Source organism: Peromyscus californicus, unplaced genomic scaffold (assembly GCF_007827085.1).
Source record: "Peromyscus californicus insignis strain IS unplaced genomic scaffold, ASM782708v3 Scaffold_15__1_contigs__length_86483966, whole genome shotgun sequence".
NCBI lineage: Eukaryota > Metazoa > Chordata > Mammalia > Rodentia > Cricetidae > Peromyscus > Peromyscus californicus.
The window spans coordinates 78,674,215-78,697,128 of record NW_026294447.1 but is presented as its reverse complement, the minus strand read 5'-3'; the positions used below and the strand labels follow the sequence as shown (position 1 = coordinate 78,697,128).

The window sequence follows — 22,914 nt, the reverse complement described above, 5'->3', positions numbered from 1 at the left end:
GAGATCAAGTGTTGATTAGCAATTGGCACAAGTCATTCAATGCTTAATCAAGCAAGAGAAGGATGGCTGGGGTATAAGTAGCTGGGGGACGAGGGTCTAACAGTAAGAATGATATCTCAGACCACAGTCATGGGAAATGGCTAAAGATTTAAGCCTGTGATGGGGGTTGACCATAGCCGATGATGGCCATGGATTGGGGTTCCCCCAGCCCCAAGGACACCAGAGAGACATCGGATGATTGACAGTCATTCCTATGGGGCCAGGGAACTGTTTATACTGACCGGTAAAGGGAAAACTTACCAAGTGAAGTAGACGGTGTTGTGGAAAGCGTTCTGGCAGCTGGGCAAATGGAAAAGTGGGCAGTTGTAGGTAGAGCAAACCTTGGTAGAGGATCCCGGGCACAGGGTGCCAGGAGGGCCTGCTTTGTCTCAGCACCAGTGTTATTTATTAAGCGATGCTATTTACCACAAGAGAAGCTACAAGGCACAATAAAACCCACTATAAGAGTTTATTAAGGGAAGGGAATAGAAAGGGTGTGCATAGGCCTATGGAATGACCGGGCAGGAAGAGAGAAGGAATAGGTGGAACCTGCTTTTATAGGTCCCCCCTCCCACACATGAGCATATGGGCTTATGTAGCTATGCCACAAATGCACAAAATAGATTATGTGATCACGCAGTGCGCGTAGAAGATAAAGCCCTGGGATGACTAAGCATCTTGTTTGGCTACTGGATAACACATGCACCGTCATGTAGCTGGGGGAGTGGCTAGGAATTCTAACAGGCATACATGCAGGTAGAACACTGTGTACATAATAAATAAATCTTTAAACAAACTACTCTGAGGACTCCTGTGTCCTTGGGCCACATTTTGCAGCAGGGAAGAGGCCCACAAAATAAAATCCCACTAAAACCCAGTTGTGTTCTGTTGGTTAAATCCATTCCATTTCATACACAATTTGGGAGAAAACTGTACATAGAAAACTGTACATAGACATGGTCACTGCATTTGAAGGAAACAAAGAGAGCTGAAGAACATGGACCCAAAGGGAAATGGTACCAGAGTCTCCTAAATGTGTGTTTGAAAGGCTGTAGCTGATCATCTGAGTAAAGGAAGCAGCCCGGCGGGGCCTCGGAGGGGAGAGAGCATACAGCTCAGCTCACAAACTGAACCAAACTACTTTGTTTACCTAGCCCTGCCTTTCTTGGTGCTGGAGATCAAACTCACACCCTGCAGCCTCTTCTGCTACTGAGCTGAAGCCCAGGCTGAGGCTGCCGGCTCTGAGGCGCTCAGATGTCCTCGCCTTCAGCCAGGCCTGTCTGTGTTTACCGGCTTCACCTGGAACTGCTGCTCTGTCGTTCACCAAGGAGGCGAGGTGACGTCAGGTAAGGACAACTCCGGGCTCTTGTTTCACACGTTCCGTGAGACGATGGAAAGAATGACGTACACCTTCCCTGAGAAGGCAGCTGAGCCTCCTCCCATCCCGTGAAACTGGGATGTTAACAATGTTACCACGAAGTCTTGGGGCTGCTTCTCTAACCTTTTAAACCAACGGCCCACAGGACAGACGCCATTGGCACGGCATCCTTCAGCCTTCTGGCTTTGAACATCATAATAAATCTCTGGGAAAATAGAAGGTTCAAAAGTCTGATAACTCCTGCATGCAAAAAGTTTTGTATGTTTGTTTTCCTATTAAAAAATAAATCCAGGTGTACGGGTCTGTAATGCCAGCACTTATGAGGCTGAGGCAGGAGGATTATGGTGAGTTTGAAGTCAGCTGAGTTATTGAGCCCCAGCCCTGCCTGGGCTACAGACTGACACCCTGTCTCAACAAACCAAATATGAGATAAAAATGTAAAAGGAGATCCGAACTGTACTCTTTAGGGGACGCTTTACTCTTATCTCAGAGGTGTCGTTCAGCAACGGAACCGGAGAAGTCGGGCATCTTAACATTTAGATTTGCCTAAATCATTTCCAGTTATCAAGAGACAATCTCATGCATAGACTGAAGCCTCTGTATGTATTTGGCATACAACACTGACATCAATTTTTGTTTTTCTTTATTTATTTAGAGACAAGGCTTCTCGTGTAGCTTTGGAGCCTGTCCTGGATCTCACTCTGTAGACCAAGCTGACCTCGAACTCACAGGGATCCGCCTGCCTCTGCCTCCTGAGTGCTGGGACTAAAGGCGTGTGCCACCATTGCCAGGCAAAGTTTTAAAAGATTAAGATGGGTAGAGCGGTATCCCAGAAAGTAATTCATTGTGAGATAGAAACATTGGTTTCTGCAAACTTTGTTTTAATAGTTATGTATAAGGGAAAGAAAACAAAAGTGGTTTTTTTTTTAATTCATTTGCTCATTTTCCATCACAGTTGTTTACTTTGGGCGCAACCTTCCTGCTCCGTAGCCCCTCTTTCCTTTCTTCCTCCTGTCACTTTCAGATCTATTTTTTATGTCCCTGTTACCGTAATCACACTTGGAGTTCTGGTCCTGCCCATCTACCCACACACATTCTGGTCTTACCCGCCATCTCCCTTCCTGAACGTGACTAGATCTAAATGGAGGGCCTTGGTGGATAGCCCTTACATCTTTGTCCTCTGTGACTATAAGATTGATCTCCCCTGGTATCCCCCAGTTAATCATTTTAATTAGGCATAATGCCACTCTGGGGAAGTAAAAAGACATCTGTAATTTTGTATATTGTCTTTCATGCTCCTAAACACGAAACCACTTCATGCCAAAGGATGTGTTTTGTGACAACCCTGTAAGTTTTTTTCCTATCTCTTGGGGAATTTTGTCCTGTGTGGCCATCGTCGCTAGTGACAATGTAGAGGCAGAAAGCTATATATCTCCCCCTAGTGGTTCCTCTTGGTGTCTGTCTTTCTCATCTCCAACTTTTCCCAGGTCCATCCCAACAAATAACTGTAGATATAATCCTCAGGCGCAAGACTGGCACCACTTTCTTTCCACCTTTCAGTGGTTCTCTAACACCCAAAGATCAAAAGCCTAACACCCCCGCACTGTCCATCTGAAATGTCTGTGTAATCTCTGTTGTTCTGAGACAGGGTCTGACTATACAGTTAGTGTAGTCTTTAGGAACAGGAGCTGTGGAACTGCACATCGGGCTTTATACTTTCACCATCGAATATACTTTATGCATTTTACCACCAAGAGTGAAAAATCCATGGCAGTTCAGACTATCCTTTATATCCTGTTTCATAGCTCATGTCTATTACCTGCTTTCAGACCGTCCTCATGCCCTGATAGTTAACCTTTCTTATTCTCTTTTCTATATATGTGCCCACATGTACATTTGTTTTCATATATACATATACTAGTGACTAGATTCTGCTTGTCACTGAGAAGAGCTTTTTTCCCCCTCCTGATATTGTGTTTTCTTGTTCAATATTATGTCTATTCATTTTCCTGCAAACTTCATTTCATTATTCTTTAGAGCTGAATAGTATTCCTTTATTGTTTTTTTATTTGTTTGTTTGTTTTGTTTTTTGAGACAGGGTTTCTCTGTGTAGCTTTGCACTTTTCCTGGATCTCGTTCTGTAGACCAGGCTGGCCTCGAACTCACAAAGATCCGCCTGCCTCTGCCTCCCGAGTGCTGGGATTAAAGGCGTGTGCCACCACCGCCTGGCCCTTTTTTGTTTTTTGAATCAGGATTTCTCTAGGTAGCTTTGGCTGTCCTGGAAATTTCTCTGGATACCAGGCTGGCATTGAATTCTGAGATCTGTCTGCCTCTGTCTCCCCTGGGATTAAAGGTGTGCACCAACACCACCCAGCTTATTCAATTTTTTTTTTATTTTTTTTTAAATTTTTTTTTTATTTTTTTTTCAATTTTTTTTTTTTATATAGAGAAAATTTTCCGTTCATTTGTTGAGGGTTAACTAGGTCTATTCTAATTCTTTGCTAGAGTGAATAAAGCAGCAGTGAACACGGAGGTGCAAAAATTCCTGAGTTAGGGCATGGAGTTTTCTGGGTAAGTGCCCAGGAGTGAAATAGCAAGGTCATGTCATAGTTCTAGTTTGGATTTTTTTTGAGAGATCACCAAATTGAGTCCCACAATGGCTGTATTAATTTTCACCCTCCACTAACAGTGAATGAGTTCCTTTCTCTCCACACCCTCTCCAACATTTGTTGTCAGATGTATTGGTGATGGCCATTCTCACACCAGCAGTTTTATTTCCTTGGTATTTACTTTCTGCAATTCTTGTAAATTCTGGCTATTAGCCCCCTGTCTGAAGTGTGGCTGGTAAGGATTTTCTCCCATGCTGTGGACTGTTTGCTCTGCTGATGTGTCCTCTGCTGAACAGAAACTTTTTCATGAAGTCCAGCCTGTTGATATTTTGGGTTAGTTCCTGTTAGTTTGGGTTAATGCTCTATTCAAAAATTTCTTGCCCAACCCAGTATCTTGAAAGGTATCTCTATGTTTTCTTCTGGATGATTCAGTGTTTCCGGTTTTAGATAAAGGGCTTTGATCCATTTTGAATTGATTTTTGTACCAGATGAAAGATAAGAATCTAATTTAAATATTTTAGTAGATTTTCGTCAGTGCTCTGTCTCTTCCCAAAACCTGCTTACTCCCTTTGAGCTCTGATCTCTTATCTCTTATTATAGCACAAACTGGTATTGAAACTATTATTCTGTTGTTGTTTTTTAATCTGGAGTAAATGGAAGCAAGGAAAAACAATTCCCTATCTGTAGTATTAAGTTGCTTTTTTTTTTTTTTTTTTCAAATCAGAGTTCAAGAAGGTGCCTATTAGAAGTTCACCCAGGGGCTGGAGAGATGGCTCAGAGGTTAAGAGCACTGCTTGTTCTTCCAAAGGTCCTGAGTTCAATTCCCAGCAACCACATGGTGGCTCACAACCATCTGTAATGAGATCTGGCGCCCTCTTCTGGCCTGCAGGGATATGTTCAGGCAGAACTGTATACATAATAAATAAATCTTTAAAAAAAAAAAAAAAAAAAAAAAAAAAAAAAAAAAAAAAAAAAAAAAGTTCACCCAGGCTCAGACCTGCTTCCCGGTTTAGACACATCTTTGAGCTTTGAGTCCTCAGATCTTTTTTGGGGTTTTTTTTTGGGGGGGAGGGGTGTTTTTGTTTTTCTAGAGAGGGTTTACTCTGTGTAGCTCTGGCTGTCCTGGAACTTGCTCTGTAGACCAGGTTGGCTTCGAACTCACAGAGATCCGGCTGCCTCTGCCTCCCGAGTGCTGGGATTAAAGGCGTGCTCCACCACCGCCGGCTCTGGGATCATTTCATTACCAGAGGAGTTTTGCTTACAAGACCCCTGGCTACCGGGAAACGGCAATGCGCCCCGCCTAACAACCGTTGCTATGGGCGGAGACTTCGAGCCCAGCGTGGAGTATTTAGGGCGCATGCGGCGATAGAGGTCTCAGCTCTCGCGAGGTTTCGTCTTCCGGGAATCGCAGGGGGACGTTCTCCGTGAACGGTGTGGCGATGTGTGGGGACTGTGTGAAGAAGGAATACCCCAATCGGGTGAGCAAGTGGGCGCGGAGAGCCTCCCTGGAGCTCAGTCTTCGGCGACATTCCTAGACAGGCCAGGGCCCCCTCTGCAGTCCTGTCATCCCAGTGACCCTGGTCTCCGGGCGGCTGGTCCCCTCCCTGGTGGCTGACGTCAGCGGTCCTTCCAGTTCTCCCGTGTTTCTAGGGACAACCCGGAAACCTCACCCGGATTGACAGCAGCCCCTCAGTCCCTCACGGCCATCCCGGCTTCATCCTTCAGCTCGATTTGATGACATTCTTTTATCTAATTCTGGCTCTGAATGAACCTCTGAGGTCATGTTAGAACCCACATTTTTTGAGACAGGTCTCATGGAGCCCAGGCTGGCTTCAAACTCACTATCTGGCCGAGGATGGTCTTGAACGTCCGATCCTCCTGCCTCTTGAACGCTGGCATCACAGGCGTGCGCTCCTGGACCCAATTTATATGATGTTAGGGATAGAACCCACGGCTTGGTGCATGCTAGGCAAGCTGCCCACCAGCTGAGCTACATACACCCCCAGCCTCTTGTTCTAACCTACGTTTGAAGTTGGTAGAACAGACGCCCAGAGAGGAACTACCACTTACCCCAGTATGAGAGCCAAGACTAGACTGAGAAACCCCCTCCTGTCCCCATGTCTTTTCCGTCCTCCGTCCCTTCTCGGTACTGAGGATGGAACTCGGAGCCGGTACCTGCCAGGCAGGCACTCTACCAACAGATCTGTACTCCAGCCCTTAAAGTTCCTCTCAGGCTTAGGAAGTATCGAGGCTTGACTTTTCTCATTCTTTTAGGAATACCTACTGTACATTGATGTTTGGTTAGGCTGTAAAGCAGTGGTTCTCAACTTGTGGGTCTTGACCCCTTTGGGGGTTGAACATCCCTTTCACAGGGGACGCCTAAGACCATCAGAAAATGCAGATGTTTACATTACAATTCATAAGAGTAGCAAAATTACAGTTAAGAAGTAACAATTAAATTTTTTTTTTTTTCGAGACAGGGTTTCTCCGTGTAGTTTGGGTGCCTGTCCTGGATCTCGTTCTGTAGCCCAGGCTGGCCTCGAACTCACAGAGATCCTCCTGGCTCTGCCTCCAGAGTGCTGGAATTAAAGGTGTGTGCCACCGCCGCCCGGCTGCAATTAAATAATGTTATGGCTGGAGGTCCCCACACCATGAGGAACTGTATTAAAGGGTCGAAGCGTTAGGAAGGTCGAGAACCACTGCTGTAAAAGAATGACTCACGAGGCAGCTTTTGGGCTGCGTAAGAACTTGCAGTTTGGGGAGAGTATGATAAACAGTGAAAGGGAAAATGATAGGGAATGGGATTGAAGTGTTTTCCGTCCAAATAAAGGGGCTTTTGGATGATTGTGATTAAGTTGGAGGAGAGAGAAACCCAGCGAAAAGAGCAAGATGAAGGCTCTCTTGCATTGGTTGAGAAGTAAAGCATCTTCCTAACTCTTTCTCTTAATATTTTGCAAGGTGGTGGTGGCAGTGCACACCTTTAATCCCAGCGCTTGGGAGCCAGAGGCAGGCAGATCAGAGTTCAAGGCCAGCCTGGTCTACAAATCGAGTTCCAGGACAGTCAGGGCTCCACAGAGAAACCTTGTCTCAAAAAACAAAGCAAAACAAAACAAACAATATCTCTATCTATCTATCTATCTATCTATCTATCTATCTATATCTCTATATAGTGATATGTAAGTCTTTTGAGATTGTTATATAACATTAATTTTCATACGGTACAACCATTTATTTGGTTTATAAAAATTAGCATTCATTATCAAATTTAAATGTACACTGAAATGGCACAGAAGTGTTTATTCTAGACAAATGCATGTGCGCATCTGGCAGTGTGTATAAGAATGCTTATAAGATCTTTATTTGAAATAGTAGACTAGAGCAGAACTCACTTCATAAAAAGGAATATTATAAAAGTAGAGTTGGGAAAGCAAATCAACTTTCTGTGGCTCTCAGGTGGGAGTGGTTTTGCCTCCCAGGGGCATTTGGCAGTATGCAAAGACTTGTTTGTTTGTTTTTCAAGGCACAGTTTCTCTGTGTAGCCCTGGCTGTCCTGGAACTTGATCTGTAGACTAGGCTGGCCTTGAACTCACAGAGATCTGCCTGCCTCTGCCTCCCAAGTGCTCAGATTAAAGATGTGCACCACCACCGCCCAGCTAGAGACTTTTTTGATGGTCACAATGGAGGAACTACTGGATAGCTAATGGGTAGAGACCAACTATTCTGCTACAATATACAGGACAGCTATCAAAACAGGGCTGTATGCCCTAGTGTCAGTAGTGCTGAGGTTGAGGAACCCTGAATTAGGGCAACAAAAGCACTAGAATTAGACACAACAGTCTGACTTTAGTCTGACAGTATTGATAAAGATACATAAAGTGCAATTTTAAATCAAGCCAACAGTAAGACTTCCTGGTTGGAAAGCAAGAAGCTTCTATGAAGTCATTGTATTGATGGCTGCTAAACAGAGTATGCTCAAGAGGGTTGTATAAGGGCCAGGGAGATTGCTCAGTGTGGTGCTGTTGAGAAGGACCTGGATTCAGTTCCCAGCACCCACATGGCAGCTAGCTACTGTCTATAACTCCTGTTCCAGGTGACCCAACTTCCTCTTCTGGCTTCCATGAGTACTTGGCAGGCATTCATATGCATAAAATAAAGACAAGTTTTAAACTAAGAGAATGAGGGAGAAGTTTCTGGAATGTAAGAAGTGTTTTTTTGACTTGACTGGTGGTTCTGTAGTTTGCTTGTAATTATTTGTTATTCTCTGTGTTTCTGATTTTATTATTTTTCTATATTGTGTTTTAGTTCATGCTTTAATATCTAGAAAGAGGTTTTTATGAGTCTTAATGAACATTGCACACTGGAGACTGTGAGGGAAAGTTCCCCGTGGAGCTTATTAACAGAGCTGGTTAGGGCCTAGAGAGATGGCTCAGAAGTCAAGAGCATTTGATGCTGCGGCAGAAAATTCAAATTCAGTTCCCACCACTCAGGTCAGCAGCTCACGGCAGCCTGTAACTGCCCCCTGCCCCTGGGGTGGGGTGTGGGGACGGGGGACAGGCGTGTCCAGCATCCTCCTCTGGCCTCCACAGGCACATGCATTCATTATGCAAACACCCCCCCACACAGACAAGGACACATATAATTTAAAAACATTTCATCTTTAAAAAAGAGAGGTTTATTCTTTTCACCACCACCCCAGAAGTAGTAAGATACTTCATTCAGAGTAAAAACAATAGTACAGACTAAAGGATGCACTGGGCTGGCAAGACGGCTTGGCGCAGGGCAAGGCACTTGCCTGCCAAGCCTGATGACCCAAGTTCCATCCCTAGGACTCATGTGGTTGCAGAGAACCAACTTCTGCAAGTTGTCCTCCAGCCTCCATATGGGGTACAAGTGTGCACCCCCAAAATAAATACTGAGGTACAATAAAAGAGAGATAGACTATCAAAATTGAAGGGTGAAGGATAGAGAAGATTCTGGAAAGCCTAGAAAGTGCTATTCTGAAGTATTCTCTTGCTTTTATTCTGGTTTAAATAATTAAAGGGCTGTCATGAGAATGAATTAAATGTTTCTTTGGAATTTGAGAAGACATATTTAGAAATAACTAGTGGGTAGATATTAAAAAAGTTTCCCATGCAACTTCAGACATGAGATGGAGAACTCTAAAGGAATTCAGAGCAGTTTTGTTCAGTAGAAGCTAAGTGACCATTTAGAACCCTGGTTAATTCCCATTCATAGATGGAAATTCTTTTCCAGAATAGAGAGATTCTTTCAATTAACTGGTGTTCTTTTAAGTCAGGCATATATTTTCAAAGATTTATTTTTATTATTTTTAATTGCATGTATGTGTGTGGGTGTGCACCATGGCATGTTTTAAAGAATAAGAATAGAAGCCAGGTGGGGATGGTGCATGCCTTTGATCCCAGCACTTGAAAGGCAGGTGTATTTCTGAGTTCAAGGCCAGTCTGGTCTACAGAGTGAGTTCCAGGGCAGCCTGGGCTACACAGAGAAACTCTGTCTCAGAAAACTAAATAAAATAAAATAATAGAGGCAGTAGCTGTTAGGAAGCCTTTTTTTTCTTTTCTTTTTTTTTTTTTTAAAGACATAGGCTCTCTACAGAGCCGTCTGGTTGTCTTAAAACTCACTATGCAGACCAGGATGGCTTTGTTAGGAAGCTCTTAAGTACACAGTAAGTGATATTTAATTATTTATCTTTGGGTGGGTGCTTTTCAAAGACTAGAACACACTGAACTAGATTCCCGACAGGGCTCTAGCCTGCCGGCCTGTAATGCTCCACTGAGACCTTGAGTTCAAGCATAAATTCACTTGAAGACAGACTACCAGTTTCCTGAGCCCAGTTTTATAAATGATTATTATTTTGCGTGTGGATGTGGGTATGCTGTGGTGAGTGTGTGGAGGTCAGAGGTCAGCTTTCAGGAGTCCCTTGCCCTCCACCTTGGGCTTCAGGAGCGCAGTTCAGGTCGTCACACTGGTATTGCAATCGTTTTTACCTGATGAGTCATCTCGCTGCCCTCAAACCCAATTCTTTAAAAACTCAATTATGAAACCTTTTTTCAAGAAAAACATTTTGCAAAACGGTTGGAACTAAAACTATATTTCTTTTTTCCTTTTTTATTTAAGAAATTTTTTATTCATTTTACATACCAACCACAGATCCCCCTCTCATCCCTCCTCCTGCTCCCCCCCCAGCCTCCTCCCCATCCCCCATCCTCCCCCCATCTCCTCCTCCAAAAGGGTAGGGGCTCCTATGGGGAGTCAGTGAAGCCTGGTACATTCAGTTGAGGCAGGACCAAGCCCCTTCCCCCTGCATCAAGGCTGAGCAAGGTGTCTCACCATAGGCTAAAACTATATTTCATTTTCTAAAATTGTAACAAAATATTTTCAACACAGTGTGAATGAAACTTATGTTTCATGTCTTCCCATTTAGCTTCCTACTCTGTAATGATTCAGTGGTGCTGCAGAAATGAACTCATAATTGAATCAGATACAAAAATCTCTGAATTAGTGATATATATATTAAAAATTACATGTTTATATGCTTCATTTAAAACAGCTATCCAAGTTCATATACTCAAATTGTCTTAATATAATTAAATGGAATTAAAACAATATATAGGTTAGATATATAGTCACTGAAACAATTGTGTGAGTAGGTTTGGGTTTTTTTTTATTTCGTTGTTTGTTTTTTGAGACAGTGTTTCTCTTTGTAGCCCTGGCTGTCCTGGAACTCACTCTGTAGACCAGGCTGGCCTCTCAGAGATCTGCCTGCCCTTGCCTCTTGAGTGCTGGGATTAAAGGCATGTGCCACTGCACTAGGCCCTCAGATTTGTAAGTTGGTGTTTTTTTTTTTTTTTGTTTTTTTGTTTTTTCTGTGTGTGTGTGTTTAGTTTTTCGAGATAGGCTTTCTCTGTGTAATAGTCCTTAACTGTCCTGGAACTCACTCTGTAGATCACGCTGGCCTTGAACTCACCTGCCTTTGCCTCCCAAGTGATGGAATTAAGAGTATGCCATCACTGCCTGGCCAAATTTGTAAGATTTTATACTCTACTATTAAACTAATAATCTTTACTGTCATACTCATTTTCATAGTTTTTAGCCATTGATTCTTGTATACTGTATAACTTTACAAGTCTTACCAGGGTTTTATATAAATCACCTTTTCTAAGCGTGCTTAACAGCCCAGGCCAGCCATGGCTACACAGCAAGACCCTGTCTAAAACAAAAGAGGGAACGAGAATAGATTTGGATGGGCACCTCATAAGAAATGTAAATGGACACCAGGAAGACTATGAGCCACTGGGGACATGCAGGCTGTGGTAAGATTCCCACTTCACACCACTAGAGTAGCTAAAGTAAAAAGTGTACAGTACCGAGGGTTGGGTAGATGCGGAGTAACTGGAAATAACGCGTTGGTGACAAGCGTGTAAAATGGAGAACTTGAGGCAAGAGAGAGGGATCAGTGGTTATGAGCACTCACTACTCTTGCAGAGACCAGACTTCAATTCCCAGCTCATCAGGCAGCTCACAACTAACTGTAACTCCAGCTCCAAGGGTATCCAAGATCTCTGGCCTCCATGGGCACTTGTACAGAACTTGTACAAACCCACAAACAGACCACACACATACACATAATTTTTTTTTAATGGAGGCTGGGAGATGGTGGCGCAAACCTTTAATCCCAGCACTTGGGAGGCAGAGACAGCTGGATCTCTGAGTTCCAGGCCAGCCTGGTCTACAGAGTGAGTTCCAGGACAGCCAGGAATACACAGAGAAACCCTGTCTCGAAAAACCAAATAATAATAATAATAGGAAAATTTGGGAGAAGCATTTGGTAACTTCTTATAAAGTTCAAAAGTACCACTTAAAAGGTAACCTATGTGACCCAGAAATTGAATTTGTAGGCATTTACCAAGAGAAGAGAAGACCTGTGTCTGTACAAGACTTGTACATGAATCTTCATAGTAGCCCCAAACTGAAGACAATCCAAATGCCCACCATCAGCTAAATACATGGAACAGTACTTGCCAGCAAAAAGCAATGATAAGCATAGGTGTTATATTGAGCAGAAGAAGCCAGTAACAAAAGAATATTCTAATTCCACTTACATAAAATTCTGGAACATGAAAGATTGGAAAGAGAATAATATCATTGGGTCTCAGATATGCTATGGATGTTGGAGATAGACTACAGAGAGTGAAGGAGCTTCCCGGGAAAGTAGTCCATATTTTCATAAAGGTGGTGGTTGCCTGATGGATACATTCATTTAAAGTCATTCATGCTATGGGATGTTCTGTATACTGTGAATGTGTTGCTCTGATTGGTTGATAAATAAAATGCTGATTGACCAGTAGCCAGGCAGAAAGTATAGGTGGGATAAACAGACAAGAATTCTGGGGAGTGGAAGGCTGAGTCAGGAGACGCCATCCATCCATCCAGGAAGCATCATGTAACGGCACACAGGTAAAGCCACGGAACATGTGGCAACATATAGATTAACAGAAATGGGCTGAGTTTAAATGTAAGAGCTAGTCAGTGGTAGACCTGAGCTAATGGCTGAGGAGTTTTAATTAATATAAGCTTCTGAGTGATTCATTTTATAAGTGGCTGCAGGGTCTGTGGGGCTGGGCAGGACCGGAGAAAACTTCAGCTACACATTCACTGTCCAGGGTATGATAAACACCCTAACCAAAAACAACTTGGGGAGGGAAGGGTCTGTGTGGCTTGCCTGTCCCAGAGTTTGTGTTTGGGGAAGTCAGGCAAGCACCATTGAAGAAATGCTGCTTACTGCCTTTCTTTCTATGAGGTTGCTCAGCTTGCTTTCTTATGTAGTCCAGACCCTCCCACCTTCCCAGGGGTGGCACTGCCCATGGTGGGCTGGCCCTCCCACATTGGTCATTAATCAAGAAAATGCCCCACAGACATGCCAACAGGCAAGCCGAATGGAGGCAGGTCCTCAGTTGGGATTCTCTCCAGATCCAGTTGTGTCGAGCTGACAAATACAAACCAGCATAATAACCTTTGCTCTGTAAATTATACCTAGTAATGTTTTCCTGCTGGAAGCCTACAATTCCAAGGTCAGTTTGGTTCTTTTCTTCAAAGTATCTTAAGTCAATGTCTTTCACATCATATCTCTAAACCATATAGTCATATCTTTTTTTTTAAATCTATTTATTTAATGTACATTGACGTTTTGCCTGCATGCATGTCTATGTAAGGATGTGGGATCCCCTGGAACTGGAGTTACAGTTGTGAGCTGTCATGTGGGTACTGGGAATTGAACCCGGGTCCTCTGGAAAAACAGCCAGTGCTCTTAACCTCTGAGCCATCTCTCCAGCCCCATATAGTCATATCTTAATTCCTCCTCCAGAACTAATCTGTTCCTTAATATACAGAGGTAAGTCACCCTCAGAAGGGAGAGATTAATTGTGGTACAGGGAACCAGGAGGACTTCACTGTGCTGTTTAAGATGGCTCTTCCTCCACTAACACATTTGGCTCACCCTTGAGTCATCCCTGGAGCTGTGTGTGGCTTCAGGTACAAGATGCTTTGGAGAAATGTTGCAAATGATTTTTATATTATAGTAATTATTAAAAATGCTCAACTGGGGCTGAAGAGATGGCTCAGCAGTTAAGAGCACTGGCTGCTCTTGTAGAGGACCCAGGTTCAATACCCATCACCTACATGACAGCTCGCAAATGTCTGTAACTCCAGTTCCAGGTATCCAACACCCTTACACAGACACAAATGTAGACAGACGCCAATGCACATAAATAAATCATTTAAAAAATTGCTCAACCAGTCAGGGGAGGTAGATCAGTGGCTAAAAGAGCTTGCTGTTCAAGCCTGTTGTCCAAGCCTGTTGTCCTGAGTTCAATGCCCAGAACCAACACAAGGGTGGAAGGACTCCACAGAGTTGTCCTCTGACTTCTACACATGGAGCTTTGGCACGTGCACACTGCCTCACCCCCATAATAAAATAAGATATTTAAAAAACAGAAATAGTAGGTGTTGCTTAGAACTGAATTAGATGATCTGTAAAATGCCGTTCACGGTTGTTAATAGCGTCTTTAGCAGAGATTTCTCTCTAAGCCAGGAATCTGTTTAGTTTCTTTGCCATTATGTCAACTGGAGTGCTTAACCTTCTCTGCCTCAGTCACACTTACCCTTAAAGGCTGGCATCTGTAGCTGGCATGCTTTCCTCTATTCTGTGGTATTAATAAAGGCTTGAGGGAAGCTATTCACAGTGTGTATAGTCACCATTAGCATTGACTCACTGTTTCTATTTTGATTGACTTAATTCTAGTTTTTTTTTTTTTGTTTTTTTTTTTTGAGACAGAGTTTCTCCATGTAGCTCTAGCTGTCCTGGAACTCACTCTGTAGTTCAGGCTGGCCTCAAACTCACAGAGATCCACCTGCCTCTGCCTCCCGAGTGCTGGGATTAAAGGTGTGCACCATCACTGCCTGGCTCTTAATTCTAGTTTTATGGCTGTTCCTTTAGAAGTACTTCTAAAATTTTCTAATTTCTTTTTCATATTGAATGTTGTTTTTCTTTGTTATTTCTTTCTTTCTTTCTTTCTTTCTTTCTTTCTTTCTTTCTTTCTTTCTTTCAAGTCAGAGGAAAACACATTGTTCCTATTTATGAATGGAACTGGAGTTACAGACAGTAGTTGCAAGCTACCATGTGGGTACTGGGAACTGAACCCAGGTCCTTGGAAGGACAGCCCATGCTTCTAACCTCTGAGCCAGCTGTCCAGCCCCTTCCTTGTTATTTCTGAATATTTGGATTTAGTTCTTTTATGTTTGTTTGCTCTGTGGTACAGGGATCGTGATAGACCCCAGACCCAGGGTACTACCTTCTCGAGGGGGCGCCCCAAGAACCCAGACTCCGATCCAGTTGATGCAGCAGCAAGAGGTGTTTATTAATGCAGCTGTACAGTCGGGCTCTCTGCTCCAAAGAGCAAGAGTCATATCGCACTACAGTCACATAGGTACTTTTAAAGGAAAAACCCACAAAAGCCCTAAGATTACAATTCCCATACAATTTTGTTTTGATTGATTTATGTCTAGAGGCTAATTTCATAAGATCATGGTCTGGTCACAGAGTGATCACAGAGGGGGTTCAGTTACGTTAGTGTGCACATTTTTCCCGAAACCTCAAGTGGGTATCAGGGCGGGAATGGAGTTTACACAAAGGTCACAGTGGTCTTTCCTGGAACACTTGCAACTATCCCAGTCACAGTTGAGTGCATCTCTTAACAGAGATCTCTTTACATTGTTACATTGTGGCAGGGGTGGTTGAATAATGGCTGAGTCAGGTTGCCCTTGGAACTAGTTTTCTTTTTAGTTCCTTATTCTCCTGGGGCTTGAGGGGTGTAAGCCTGAAGGGTTAGGGTCTTTCAATCACACCTAAGGCCTGACACATGCTGGGCAAGTCCACTGATCCACACCCCAGCCTTACCTCCCTCTTGTAAACATACTTGTAGTCCTTAGAGATTTATGAATTTAACAGGTGCTTCAAGTATATTTATAAGTAGTAATCTGTAAGAAAGCTGGCTAGTTAAAATGTACTTCAAGCAGGTATGTTCTGGCTGTGTCTTTTGCCTGTAGAGATTTTTGAGTCTATTAATCAGTATCACCAAAGATTTCAAAGTATAAGTAAATTCCTGTCTCATACTTTAGGGAAACACCTGTCTGGAGAATGGATCGTTCTTACTGAACTTCACAGGCTGTGCGGTGTGCAATAAGCTGGATTTTATGCTGATCACAAACAGATCTCTGAAGGAGGAAGATGGAGAGGAAATAGTTACCTATGATCGTAAGTAGAGTTTGTTTTGAAATGCAAATCCATTAGCAGGTATCCGTGTGCCGCACAGGTGTTCTGAGGGCGCGTTCAGTGTTGTGTTACAGCACATAGTTACTGGCCAGTTACTGAGAGGAAAATCCAGTAGGACTTCCTTTACCCAGCATCTCCACACTGTGACTAACTTTTGCACGTAATTCAAGTATGAGATTCAGGCATGGAATTGTTTTAAAAATTATTTTTCAGGGGCTTCTTTTGTTTTCTTATGAGTCAGGTCTTACTTGCTATGTAGCTCAGGATCTTCCTGTCTGCCTCTGCAGCACTGAGATTACAGACGTGTGCCATCACACCCAGCCAGTTGTAAAGACTTTCTGTCACCTTAAATGAGATACATGCACAGACTTTATTGCTTGCTTTTGCCTGCCTTTTAAAGTCTGTGTCTCCTCTAAGGTGTATTTTGTTGGAGGGAACAGGGCATTGTGGGTAAGAGCCACAGTTCTGGGGCCGCATTCTTAGGTTAAGAATTCTTGCTCCAAACCTCCTCTGTCTGCACTTGTCTGTTTACTTCATCACAGTGTGCCTTTGTTTCCCAACTAAGTGATGATAATATCATGTCTCATTGAATTTGAGATTACATGAATAGCTAAAAAAAGTGTTTACAGAGTACCTGGCACACAGTAACCGCAGTTTATTAACTGTTGTTACATAGTTAATAAATATTGTTAGTAGATTATTTTGTTACCATCAAATTCACTTGAATGTCCACCTGGTTTTATTTATGCCTGAGTATAGCTGCACATTGACTGTCTTTCCTGAGAATAACAGCATTTGCAGAGCCAGATGGGTCCACACTTTACAAAACACAGAGCCAAACTTGCTAGCTCAGGCCTTTTATTCCAGCTACTTGGTTACAAGCACCTTTACTCAATCTTGCCAGCTTGATCTCAGGTACTCAGGAGGTTGAAAGGTCAAGGCCTGCCTGGTCTACAGAGTGAGTTCAAAGCCAGCCTAGGCAACTTAGTGAGACTTCAACCCAAAAGGGCGGTGGTGGCACACGCCTTTAATCCCAGCATTCAGGAGGCAGGTGGGCAGATCTTGGTGAGTTCAAGGCCAGCCTGGTCTACAGTATAAGGTTCCAGGGCTACACAGAGAAACCCCGTCTTGGAAAAAACAAAAACAAAACAAAACAAGTGACAAGAAGGTTGGGAATGTAGTCAGTGGTAGAGTGCCTGCTCTAGATCCGATTCCTAGTTCCGGAAAAATAAATAAATAAATAAATAAAAACACCTAAGTATCTGTTTGTAGCTTTCAGTGGAAATTAATATGTACATATTGGGCCTTTGAGTTCAGATCCTAATTAGGTAATGCTGTGATAGAGTTGGGATTTCTTAAGGTCAGTATTCGAGTGAGTTTCCTGCTGTGTTAAATGTGAGAGAGTTAAGATTCCTTTTAAGCTTTATATGCTAAGAATAGAAACTTGGTTGTTTTAAGAAACTTCCCCAGACTTGATTGTGTGTCTTTGTTTTGGCAGATCTGTGTAAGAACTGTCATCATGTAGTGGCCAGACATGAGTATACCTTCAGTATCATGGATGAATTTCAGGTAAATGTCTGGGTGGGTGTAGCAGGAATCTTAGAGAGTCTTACTAATAAAATCAAACACGGGGCCAGTTATTGGGGTGAAATGTTGGATGGTCAGAGAGACAGAACAGGCCACAGCGCACCTCACCTGGCCAACTTCTCAGCTGGTCTTGTTTCCTCAGAGTGGGAGCTTCTGTGTCCTCATCCCAATGGCTCTCAGCTGAACTGTGCTGCTAGAAGCCTGAAAGCTTAGCCAGCCAAATGCTTAACCAGGCAAATGCTTCTAGTTCCTGGTCTTCCTTATATATCTTTCCTTTCTGCCCTCACTCCCTGGGATTAAAGGCTCACTTCTTGGGATTAAAGGCATGTGTCACCATGCTTGGCTGTTTCCAATGTGGCCTTGAACTCACAGAGATCCTAGATGGATTTCTGCCTCTGGAATGCTAGGATTAAAGGCATGTGCTACCACTGCCTATCCTAAGTATCTAGTGGCTTTTCTGTTCTCTGACCCCAGATAAGTTTATTAGGGTACACAATATTTTGGGGAACACAATACCACCACAGGTGGGTATTAGTGAGGTGGGGTAGAGACTAGCAGTACCCTCGAGCATCTATACACAATTTTTGTGATGAAGTACTAGCAGTTATTAAAGGAGACTAGCCCTGTCTTGTGTAAGCTGGGACACTTGAAATGTGGGTGGATTTGTGAATCCTCACAGGAATCACTGATCAAAATGTGTGCTTTACAAATGATAGTTCAGTCCTGTCATTTTATTTAACTAACCCATTATGGGTTCTTCCTTTAAAAAAAGATTTAAAATATTTAGTTGTTTTAATGTGTGTGCATGCATGTGCATGTGCACACCATGTGAATACTCGGTGGTGTGTGAGTGCGTACACACCATGTGAATACTCGGTGCCCACAAAGACCAGAAGAGGGCTCTAGATACCCTAGAACTGGAGTGACAGATGGTTGTGAGCCACCTTTCAGGTGCTGGGAACTGAACCTGGGTCTTTTGCAGGAATGCCCTTGACTGCTGAGCCATCTCTAGTCTGCCATTAGGGGTTTTTATGAAGTTATTGCAGTGGTGCCTTTTCTCCACCTGCTGTGGGAATTGCCACAGTTGGCTTAATTTAAGTGTGGGCTGCTGGGTGGTAGTGGCAGTGGTGGCACACACCTTTGATCCCAGCACTCAGGAGGCAGAGGCAGGTGGATCTCTGAGTTCGAGGCCAGTCTGGTCTACAGAGTGAGTTCTAGGTGTTATCATATCTACTTGGCAGGTATGAAAATCTGATAAAGAGGTTGTCTTTGTTTGCCCAGTTGGCATGTGGATTTGAGCAACTGTTTCTTCTCAAGTATAGTAAGCCATATATATATATATGTGTGTGTATGTGTGTGTGTGTGTATGTATATATATACATATATATAATTTATTTGACTTTATTTTTATGTGCATTGGTGTGAGGGTGTCACTCCCTGGAACTGAATTACAGACAGGTGTGAGCTGCCGTGTGGGTGCTGGGAATTGAACCTGGGTCCTCTGGGAGGGGAGCCAGTGCTCTTAACCACTGAGCCATCTCTCCACCCCCTCCCCCACCCTTTTTTTTTTATAATTTGTTAAGCTAAATTGAAAGATAGCTCTATGAAGGTTGGGGAGAAAAGCAGAATTAGTCGAGAAAAGGATTTGTTATGTTAGTCTTCTGCAGTCAGGAGAGCACAGAAGAGCTCTGGCCTCTGTGTAGGCCCAAGGTTGCTGAAGAACTGCAGGTCTGCAGTCAGGAAGAACCCGACAGCAGCAGGACCTAGCTCTGGACAAAACGGGACCCAGGGCTCTTCCTCACATGCTTGTTTTCAAGCTTTTAGACTGACTTTGCATGAACTTCATATTTATCCACAAGATAAGAGTTTATCAGGTTAGAACTCTAAGGGAATTGTTTCTAGTCATTCAAATTTAGATGGTATTTACTTAGGAAAATAAAAGTTAATCAGCCACAGCAGAACCATAAAATAGCATAATACCTTCCACTCATATTTTTAGATTTTTACTTATTTTAAATTTTTTGAGGTTTTATTTTATTTTTATGTGTATGGGTGTTTGCCCTCATGTATGTCTGTGCACCATGTGCATGCAGTGCCCACAGAGGCCAGAAGAAGGTGTCATATCCCCCTAGAACTGGAGTTAGAGTTGTAAGCTGCCACATGGGAATTGATCAGGGTCCTCTGGAAAAGCAGCCAGTGCGCTTAATCACTGCGCCATCTCTCCAGCCCCTAAATTTTACTTATTTTTATTATGTGTATGAGTGTTTTGCCTGAATGTATGTATGTATTTTTATGTATGTATGTATATATGTGTACCACATCTGTACCTGGTACCCATGGAGGCCGGAAGAGAGCACTAAATCTCCTGGGATTGAAGTCACACATAGCTATGAGCTGGCATGTGGGTGTTGGAAACTGAACCCAGGTCTTCTGCAAGAGCAGTAGGAAGAGTGAGTGCCCTTAGCAATCTCTAGTCCCTCATTCATATTTTTAAATGGAAGTAGGAACATACATAGTCACATGTGTCAGGGTCTGATCTGAAATACTCTGGTTAATCTAAACATCTTTACCATAACTCTTTTTTTGGGGGGGGGGGGGGGGCGGGGTGATAGATTTTTCTAGAGTGGCTATGTCAGCATCTACAGCCAGTTTTTTTTAATTAATTTTTTTAAATTACTCATGATATTAATTATATTTGTTTGACTAAAACTCTCTAAGATCCAAAATTATGCCTTAAAATATTTGTATGATATGTGTAACTTACAGCAAAACCAAGGTCTCGGGGAATAATAGTGGCCAAATGAGAGTGAGCTTGAAAACCCCTAGCTCTGTCGTTCTGAGAGGAAGCGAGTGTTTACAGCTCTCTTGCATAAGTGCAGGTGAGGTCTTTGAAAGCCCTGAGCAGATACTAAGATGGCCCTTTATGTCCTGAGAGAGCTGTTGTACAGCGCTTCCCTGAGACATGACCGAGTGTAGCCACCTTCAAAGAGCCCCCAATTACTTCGAGTAGAAACGAGAAGAGAAAAGGAAGATGGCTTGTAGTCACAATGCCTAGATAATTTCAGTCCTCCTGAAAACAAAACCCCTTAGTCTGGTGTTGCTAAAGTTTTCCTGCCTGGCTCACAGTCAGGACAAATCTCTGTCACCCGCCAGTCCCACAGCAGCTCAGACCTGACCAAGTAAACACAGAGACTTATATTGCTTACAAACTGTATGGCCGTGGCAGGCTTCTTGCTAACTGTTCTTACAGCTTAAATTAATCCATTTCCATTAATCTATACCTTGCCACATGGCTCGTGGCTTACCGGCATCTTCACATGCTGTTTGTCATCATGGCGGCTGGCAGTGTCTCTCTGACTCAGCCTTCCACTTCCCAGCTTTATTCTCCTCCTTGTCCCGCCTATACTTCCTGCCTAGCCAATGGCCAATCAGTGTTTTATTTATTGACAAATCAGCAACACATTTGACATACAGAACATCCCACAGCAGTCTGGGCTCTACCTCCAGTCTACTTCACCAACATCTGCTCTCGCTCAACCCACATCCTACGCTCAGCCATCAGATGGGTTTTAATCATTCTTTTATACTTCCTCGGTGGCCGTTCACAGCCGTCACTGCTGCAGCACAGTGCTCAGGCTCCTTACCCCAGGCTGTAGCTGGCCCCAGCTCCTCTCTCATTTCCCTCGGCTCTTCCATACATACCCCATGTGAAGTATTGTTTCAACATTACCCTCCCCTCCTTGCTCCCATTGGAGGAGGATTTTCCTTCTTCCTCTTCAATGCTACTCTACCTCATTTCCTGAGGGATCACATGGTACTGTCTCCAGAATCTTTTCTAGGTTGAAAATTTTTATATTAAGGCTATCCACATGCCCTCTTTTGGCCTTTGTGGGCACTGCCCTTACATATGTTAATCTGCAACACACACACAAATATACATAATTTAAAAATAAGTTTAATGATGGTAGCATGTGATAAGTCCCCCGACTTGGCCAGGTTGGTGAAAGGTGTCCTGATATCTCAAGGAGCTGGGTCCCTAGCATCTCAGCTTAGAATCTGGGTGTACTTTCCCACAGAAGCACTGTAATGTGTGGTTAGATCCCACAGCCTTTGTACAATACAAATTTAAAAGACTGTGCATTTTCCTGGGCATCTAACTGCCGCATATATAACACACTCCCGTGGGGAACTACTTGGGAATTCCAAATCATTGACTTACAATGAAATTTGAAGTCCTGGCAGCCCGTAAATCAGAGGTTACCAGTGTAACCAGTCTCACTGGAATAATCTTACTGGATTATATCGTGCATTGTATCAGGTATTTTTCCAAGTCAAGGGTGTTAATTTTTTTGTTTTCCCCAGAGCTGAGGACCAAACCCAGGGCCTTGGGCTTGCTAGGCAAGCGCTCTACCACTGAGCTAAATCCCCAACCCCGGGTGTTAATTTTGTAAAGGTCAGGGTGCATTCTTTCCTTTGTTCCTGACTGACCATTACACACAGCATGTTGCAGAACATGGAAACATTCACTAGAGACTTGACGGCGGTTAGGTTAGTTGAAAATCCAGCTCTCTGTCTTTTTATCTATCTATATATGTCTTTTAATTAATATTTTTATTTTGTTGTTGTTTAGTGTTTTGTTTTGTTTGGGGCCGTACTGGGGTTTAAACCCTAGTCCTCATGCTTGCAGAGAGAGCACGCCACCAGCTGAGCCGTATTCTCACCAAAATCAGCCATGTGTGTAGCTTCACGTATTGTGCCTCCCTCCTCCCTCCCTCCGTGAGTGCGTGCGTGTGTGTGTGTGTGTGTGTGTGTGTGTGTGTGTGTGTGTGTGTGTACAGGGTCTTGCCATATAGCCCAGGCTGACCTCAGCCTTGTGACCCTCCTGCCTCAGTTTCCCAAATGTGGGATTAGGGGATTAGAAGTGTTCTCCATCACACTCTGTTCCTTTTGTCTTCATTTCCAGTAAGAGATTGCCTTCCCAATGGTGATGTCTGGTGGGTTCACAACAGTAGATACCTTGTAGATTTATATTATATTTTGTGCTCCTGAGTAGTATCTATTCTCTAAGCTTTAGCCTGTATGGATTTCTACTGGGTGTGTAGAGGAGACTTTAAAATCACAAGTGCAGAGAGGTAGCTCGATGGAAGGAGGCCTGCCTAGTATGCACAAAGCCTGGCTTTAACCTCCAACACTGAAAATCAGTCAGTTAGCCAACTGAGGAATTCAAGAGCGCTCGGTCTTTAAACGCCGGCTGTTTGCTGTCTGTTGGACTTGCCGGTTGCAATGGAAAGGCACTTGTCTTGACACTTAGGGACTTTGTGCCCTTGTCACTGTTTGGCTCCGCAGTCCTCTCTAGTGACTGTCCAGACCGAGAAACACGATTGGGCTGATCCATTTCCAGACAGCAACATCTGGTGTGGAGGCACTAGTAGATTCAACATAGATACTTG

The 22,914-nt window shown here is 43.4% G+C and overlaps 1 protein-coding gene across 2 annotated transcripts in view; it reads left to right on the top strand.

The window, feature by feature from the left end:
* Positions 1–5,373: 5,373 nt before the first annotated feature.
* The window catches only part of Churc1 (churchill domain containing 1), a 21,871-nt gene continuing 4,330 nt past the window's right edge, over positions 5,374–22,914 (top strand). For both annotated transcript variants that reach the window (XR_008218525.1, XM_052739539.1), the window contains exons 1-3: positions 5,374–5,504; positions 15,724–15,859; positions 17,376–17,446. Coding sequence is in view for 1 of the 2 variants with exons in the window: in XM_052739539.1 (XP_052595499.1) it covers positions 5,466–5,504; positions 15,724–15,859; positions 17,376–17,446 (246 nt within the window). In the remaining variant the exon portion in view is untranslated. The remainder of the gene's footprint in view (positions 5,505–15,723; positions 15,860–17,375; positions 17,447–22,914) is intronic.